At 35.3% G+C, this 7,274-nt stretch overlaps 1 protein-coding gene across 5 annotated transcripts in view; it reads left to right on the top strand.

Moving 5' to 3' along the window:
- ATG2B (autophagy related 2B) overlaps positions 1–5,133 on the top strand; it is a 46,779-nt gene extending 41,646 nt beyond the window's left edge. For 4 of the 5 annotated variants that reach the window (XR_003255722.1, XM_026079324.1, XM_026079322.1 and 1 more), the window contains one exon: positions 594–5,133. Coding sequence is in view for 4 of the 5 variants with exons in the window: in XM_026079324.1 (XP_025935109.1) it covers positions 594–824 (231 nt within the window). In the remaining variant the exon portion in view is untranslated. The remainder of the gene's footprint in view (positions 1–593) is intronic. The other variant, XM_026079323.1, reaches the window with a different exon arrangement.
- Positions 5,134–7,274: the final 2,141 nt, after the last annotated feature.

A 7,274-nucleotide genomic window follows, 5' to 3' on the forward strand; every position in this document is an offset into this window, starting at 1 on the left:
TCTTTAGTTGTGCGTGGTGCTACCAGGCATCCAAAAATTTAGCAGTATGTGGGTTTGCTGTTATTTTGAGATATGTAAAACCGATTCTTTACTATAATTACTGCTGTATTTTGTGGTTGTTAGAGCTTAAACGTAATACTAATGTAAATAAGTGAAAGTTCTGTGTCTTTATCATGACAGTGTATTAAAAGTTAGAGTGCTAACTTGTGTGTGTATTGTACTTTTAGTATTGTAGTTTTAGTTAGCTGCGCCTGACACTAGGAAGTTAGATCTCAGGTGGGGAGTCTTCAATGAACTCTGCCATTTTGGAATAGCCACAATAGACCACAGCTTTTTCCCTTACTCACAAGGAGTGCCACCAGAAGTTACGTGAGTTAATTTTTTTCCTTAAGTTCATAAAACTGTTATTTTAGGCTTCATTAGAAGTACTAAGTTAGATTTATCCAATTATAATTGTACATTTCTGATACAAATTGCAAAGGTTATTATTGCTGAGCAATTTAAATTACCATTAAAAGGAAAGGTTGCCTCTCCTTAAAGGAGAGGTTGGTTTTGTTTTTTCTGTGTGGCTAACTTCTGTTAATTTTTCAAAGGGGATTACGGACACAGCCCAAACCATCTATGAAACTGCTGCTCGTGAGCATGAAAACAGAGGAGTAACTGGAGCAGTAGGAGGAGTCCTCCGCCAAATTCCACCAACTGTGGTGAAACCTTTTATTGTTGCAACAGAGGCAACCTCAAATGTTTTAGGTGGAATGAGAAACCAGATCAGGCCAGATGTGCGTCAAGAAGAGTCTCAGAAATGGCGCCTYGGGGAAGACTGAGATTATAAATGTGGCTCAGCAGACAGGTAGCAAGGCTGGAAATGCAGAAAGTCATGTCCTGTTGGCAGCTTTTGATGGAGCTCCCTTTGTTTTGTTATGCTCATCTCAGGAACAAACAAGGTTTTCAACTGTTTAATAGCAAAACATCCAACCAAAAATATTTATGAAGTGAAAAACAAATTGATACTTGCTTATGCTGTGTGTTACCAATACATTTGGTAGATAGTGCCAAACATAGCAAAGCATGCGCTGCCAACTCAGAGACATGCTTGCTCTGTTCCATTTACCATATTTTTCATGGTAGATTTAACATCCGAAGCAGTGGCCTGTATGGTGAAACTAAGCATACTTTAAAGATATTTTTTTCAGAATAATCAAAGAACTGTCTTTAATAAAGGGCTCTATAGATGCTCTTCACTGACAAAACAATAAAAGCTTTCATTTTGGACATGAGATATGAAGGCTATGTAATATGAAAGCAGATAATATTCTTTAGTGGTCATAAGCATTGCTTTTAGCGTGGCATTTACAGCAACGGCAAGCTTGATAACCCTCAGAATTTAGATTCAGTGTTGATACACCAATGAACAGAATTTGTTCCTAAATATCAAATTCCTACTTTTGTGGGTCTCTGAAGAACCTGAATGTTGCAGAAATGTTCTATTGTGTTGCACTTTAAAGGATATGACCTGTATATTGTGCTTTTTTATAGTGTGAATAAAATGTAATGTGCATTATCCTTTATGTGGTTTAGAAGTTTACACAAATTACTGAAAAGAGCATCATTTGATGAAGATCCTACAGAAGGGAGAAGTGTATCTTAAATTTGTTTAAGCTACTCATTATATGTAAAAACACTTTTGTCTTCAGTTACACTGATTAATATGCTAAAAATAACTATTCCTCAGAAAATTACCAGTTACATACTACTGTAGCCAAAAGTTCTTTCTAAGAATGAAGAATCCTAAATAAAGTAAAAAGAATTATTTCATAATTTCATAGTTAGAAGTCTATAAAGACTATATTTTAATAATCTGCTTTTATTTAATGATCACATTGTTGCAAAGTGTTGTTCATGCTGCTCTCACAGCACAAAATATTTGTAATTTAAATTTTGTATTGTCAGTTATTTGACCATGAGTATTTGGGGTCATTTAATTTGGGTTGGGGATGGGTGAGAGGATGTAAAAAGAAAAAAACCTCCAAAAATCAAAGTTGATACTGACATTGTTTTCAGTTTAATTTCTGACCGGGATTGCCACAGAGCTTTATTAAGCAAATGACATTGCACAGTTTCTGAGCAATGAAAGGCACTAGCTATGCTATGAGTTAATTTATTCTTAAACTTTCTTTCCTTGTACCAGCAAAATCTGGAGGACAAAAAGTAAAGGCTATTTTGTAGTTTTTTTATTCATTCTGAATTACAAGACCTTAAGAGTTTTGGTGACTAGCTGAAACATCAGTTTGTACTGGTCCTGTGCTTGTAATAAGTAAAGCCCTTCAAATACGCTATGTCCAGATCTCTACTGCGAAGAGGGACATTGGATGCTTTTAATCCGACTTGAATCTCTAGGGGTGATAAGGAGGTAGGTTGGGTTTTTTTGTTTGTTTTTAAATTTAAATACCTGCTGGCAGCAGAAACTTCACTGACTAGTATTACAGGACAACAGGAGCACATGGAGACAGAGTTACTGCCTGCTCATCCTGATATTAAAATAGCTATTCCTGGACACCAAAGAATCTAGCTGGAGGGTAACTAAATAATTTGAAAGTATCCCCTCTACTGGAAAGGCTATTGCGGTCTGATTTTTTTATTTTTSATAAAACAAAATTCCAGTTTTACAAACAAGTTCTTGCATTAGGTGGCACGTGGTACTACAAGGTTTATTTTCATTCACTGGAATCTTCTTAGTTGTGGTACACTGAAGAACTGGTTATCTCAGTTAAGCATCGTGTTGTAAGCAGAAGGAGATGCCATTGAGAGAACACATACCTGCAGATTTAATGACGTGAAATATTTTCTGATTTAACAATATTTTCTGCAGCTCACACTTCTCTCCAGTAATTATTCCTTGACATTAAGAGATAAAAGATGAGCATTTCACAAAGGAGTGAGTTCCAGGTTTGTAACTTGGCACTTCCTGAATGCCTTCTCAAGAAGTGGTGATGAGCCAATGCAAGTAAGTAGCAATGCATCATTTTCATTTGCTGTTACCATACTGCATCATTTCGGCTGGCCCAGTTTGTCCAGTTAATTGGAGTATATTGTAATAGCATAAATCTGCATATTTAATTCCTATATAAACCTTTTTTGACATTGCTGAAAAGGAGAAGTGGCAGTTCAGAGTTCATTTTCTATTTTGTCATGATCTGATTGTACAGCACTGCTGTTAGAAGATATTTTTATACAAAGGCATGTTGTCAAGGTAAGACACTTTTATAGACTGTCTTTCAGAGTCAACAATACAAATTGTACAAATCATTAAACTTCACTTTTCACTATTTAAGTCCTTGCATTTACTTCTTGCACTTTATTGAGCCTGTTCAGTGAAATTGACTTTAATTTTTTTCCTAACATTTTATTTTTACAAGCAGTTTCTTAATTTTTTGGACATAAATTCTGCATTGTTTTTCAGGTGTAACATCAGCTTGCAGTGTTTGAAATGTTTAAAAAAAACAAAACAAAACCCCCTTAACCTTTACATTAGGACCTTGTTTTTAAAATGTGTCATGTATGGAACAGCTTGTTTTAAATCGAGATGTATATATTGTGTATGAAAAGGGGATTCATCAAATGTTCTGCTCAATACTGTGAGAGTTTTGAGGTACTTAACAAAATATACAGAATGAGGTTTGCCTCTGGACGTATTTGCAGTGAGTACAGATATCTGTGTTGTGGAAGCCTATGGATACATTGCTGTAGGTCTCTCTTAGCATGAGGAGATCTGCAAAACAATTGTTGTACTTGAATTTTCCACTGAAATAAACTCTTATAGGTATTAGCACTTTTCATAATTTGAGAGGGTGTGAACAGGCACAGTTCATGTTCAACATGCTAATTCTGTAACGTTGAACTGACCAATACTACTACTGCTACTACTTCTTAGCCTGATACTCTCCAGATAGACAGGCTCAGAACTGTCATCTGGCATTTTCTTAAGCATTGTGATACTTCAAATATTGTAGCGACGAGTGCCCTGGAAGTACCTGAAAGAAGACAGTCATCTTTTAAAACAAAAACAAAAAAGCCCCACTTCAGAAAAATCTCACCAGTGACCGAGAGCAACAAATCATCACTTCCATTTAAAGGCAGCTTCCATTTTCTTTCAAATAGCAGTTGACAGTTCCTAAATACCACAACTTCTTAGCAATGCAGTATATTCTGTATTTGCCTGATGATTAGCTTTAGGTCAGTCACCAGTGGGTTCGTACATGCTTAATGGATGTGTCTCTTTTGTTTTATTTTTGTCATTAAATGGCTAGTTGCAATTATCCATTGTTAGCTTTCATTTACAGCTGTTCAATTTAGTCACCAAGAAGGGTTTCTTAACCATTTAACAGCTTTTTGTTTTGTGATGAAGAAGCAAAATTCCATTTTTACTGAACATGATCTGTATATCTGCAAATATGATTAACTTTACTTAGAACTGTACATATTTGTAAAACAGTGAAATCCAGCAGTCATTGTAGAATAGTTAAATACTTTTAAATATCCTAAATCTCACAGCAATATAAGCATTTTCAAAAAAGATGTGGGTATTTAACTCAGTTTGGATCTGTATTGCACATAGTCTCCAGGCCTCACGTTTTAAGCTTATGACAACTGTTTTAAGTTGCTCTATGTGCTGAATCTTGTTTACAATTTAAAAAATGAGACACTAAAAATTAAGTACCTAAATACTAATCATGCATTTATACTGGATTTCTTAAAAGTAGGGTAGCTCAAAAGGAAGAACAGCTCTTTGTGTACATGTTTGTGTAATTTTTTTACATTTTTGCAGTTACAGTAGTTTTGTGGTATTGTTTGTACATAGTTTGCTAGTGTAAAGACTATAATCTTATGAAATAATAGAAACCACTGTTGAAGGAAATTGACTATTTCAACTTGAGTTATTTTGCTTAAAGTTCTTGTCCCCTCAATATGTGTTTGAAAGTTATTTTTAGACCATAATTTATATGGCACCAAACATGTATATTTTAGCTTATTAAAATGCTGAAATGCCTCAATGCAAGTAGGTTGTCCTGTTAAATATGTTTAATGGAAAAACTGCAAATTTGTAACAATACATGAATAAATATCTTAATCCATTCCTTGAGTTGTTTTTCTCTACCTGTGAATATAATTAGTACAGAAAACACCCTCCCAAAACAGCAGAAGTTGTTGTTAAAGCTTGTTACCTGCCTGACTATACGGCTGTACCTCAAAAAAGAAACAGAAGGTTCTATATTTGAAAGAAACAAGAACAAAAAAAACCTTTAAAGATGCACAGAGGTCACAAGCCAGGAAGTAAATTAATTTTGCTTATATAACTTTAATCTGCTCCCATTGTGCATTAGCAAAATGCTCTTTAGCTATATGATCACATACTGTTCTCATAAGGCCCCTGCCACCTTTAGCAAATAATTAGTATTTATTTTTTATCTCCACATTCAGTGGAGATTTATTAACTTCTAAACCCTGTGGAGAATACAAAATGCGTAATTCCCATCGGGCTACTTTTATGGTGCCTGCTTCACAGGCGTTTAGTTACAAGAATCTGAAAAGAGATCTTAGAATGCCAGACTCAGTAGTATTAAACACTAGTGACCATGCCAGATCCCCAAATGATGAAAGAGGTAGGACAGATATAAATAATTTTCTATTGTGTTTTGCTTCTGAAAAATGAGGTATGAATTAGATCTGTCTGAAATAACCTGTGCATACATAAAACTTATAAGCCATATAATGCTTAGAAAACTATTCTGACAAACAGCAGCCCTTCATTTAAGATAGAAGCTGACTTCCCCTGTGGCTTTTTTATGGAGAAAGACCTTTTTAGTAAGACCTCATGTAAATTAACTTTCAATTTCATTGTTTGGATTTGAAAACTCTTAAATTTATCTTAGTTTAAGGAAGTTCTTTATTAGCAGAATGAAAGAGCAGGAAGGTTTTTTTTGTTGTTGTTGTCTGTTTTCAAGCAAGGTAAACAAATTTACTCTAAGCTTTTCTAAACATTGCTCTTAAAAGTGATCAAGGATATTTTAACATATTTTGAGGGAAAATATGGACCACAGATAAGAAATAGGGAACAGCTAGGAATTGGTCACTGATCATCACAAAAAAGTATGAAAAATTAGAAAAAGTTAATTCACTTGTTCCAGATGCTTTCTTTCATAGACTGAAAGTGATGAACTTACAAGTTCCTCTGATTTGCAGTCTGTGCTTCACAGGCTTTTGGGTCTCATCTGTCAATTTTAAGAAAGTGATTCTGTAAAAACTACTGGTAAGTGTGTCTGATTACTTATTTTTAGTCTACCATAATTCAAGCTTGTGTCTTACCCCAAATTCTATCACACTGTCAGAATACCAGGCCTCATTTTGCTCAAATGCGCTCTAGGGTGATCATACAGGATGGAACTAGCTGGAATTGCAACCCCAGGAAAATGTCAAAGAAGATCTATTTCCCTTCATGATACCAAGGCAGGTTCCTGCCTGGATGTCTCCAGGTTAGTCCCAAGAGCAGAGTAGACTAAGACTTCATAGCTGATGGCACTCCGACTAACTGACAGTTTATGGGAAGCCACCAGTGTGACATATCAACCGGGAGCAACATTAGCTATTCACACTATTTCACTTCTGCCTCTGAGTACTTATTTTCCTCTGTTAAAATAGTCAGCAGGCCAAATTCAGTGGATGTAAATGGGGAAGGGCAATTATACCGATTTCATTGGAGGCAAACCCTCTTACTTGATAGCTGAATTTCACTCACACCAACCGGAAGTATTGTCTCAGAGCATTGCTTTGTGTTTTTACTGTTCCTCTTTCTGAAGAGCTGTAACTTAATACCATGTAGCTCCTTTTTTCTTTTTCAGACCAGAGGTGATGCCCCTCCAAGTAAATTCTGTGTTAATGCAATGTAGTTTTACAATTCTTTCAAAAAAAAAAGACCTCTAAGTTTGAGAAGATCCAGTGACATGGAAATATAAACTGGGCCCTGTCTCTCTGAAATATCCCATAGACACTGCAGAAATGACAGAAGGCAATTACAAAGGAGCATGTCCCACTACATTAACCGTTAATGTCTCTACATCATTGCCTTAAGCTTCTCCTATCACTTAATGCAAAGATCCACACTGACATTAAGAGAGAAGGCTTTCAAATGCTATTTTCATCATAACCATTTTTGTTTGCTGTCCTCTGCCTGAATTTTTACTGATGCTGCTTCCTATTAAGTGTGAAGCCTTAGAATA

Source organism: Apteryx rowi, unplaced genomic scaffold, assembly GCF_003343035.1.
Source record: "Apteryx rowi isolate R43461 unplaced genomic scaffold, aptRow1 scaffold_5, whole genome shotgun sequence".
NCBI classification, from domain to species: Eukaryota; Metazoa; Chordata; class Aves; order Apterygiformes; family Apterygidae; genus Apteryx; species Apteryx rowi.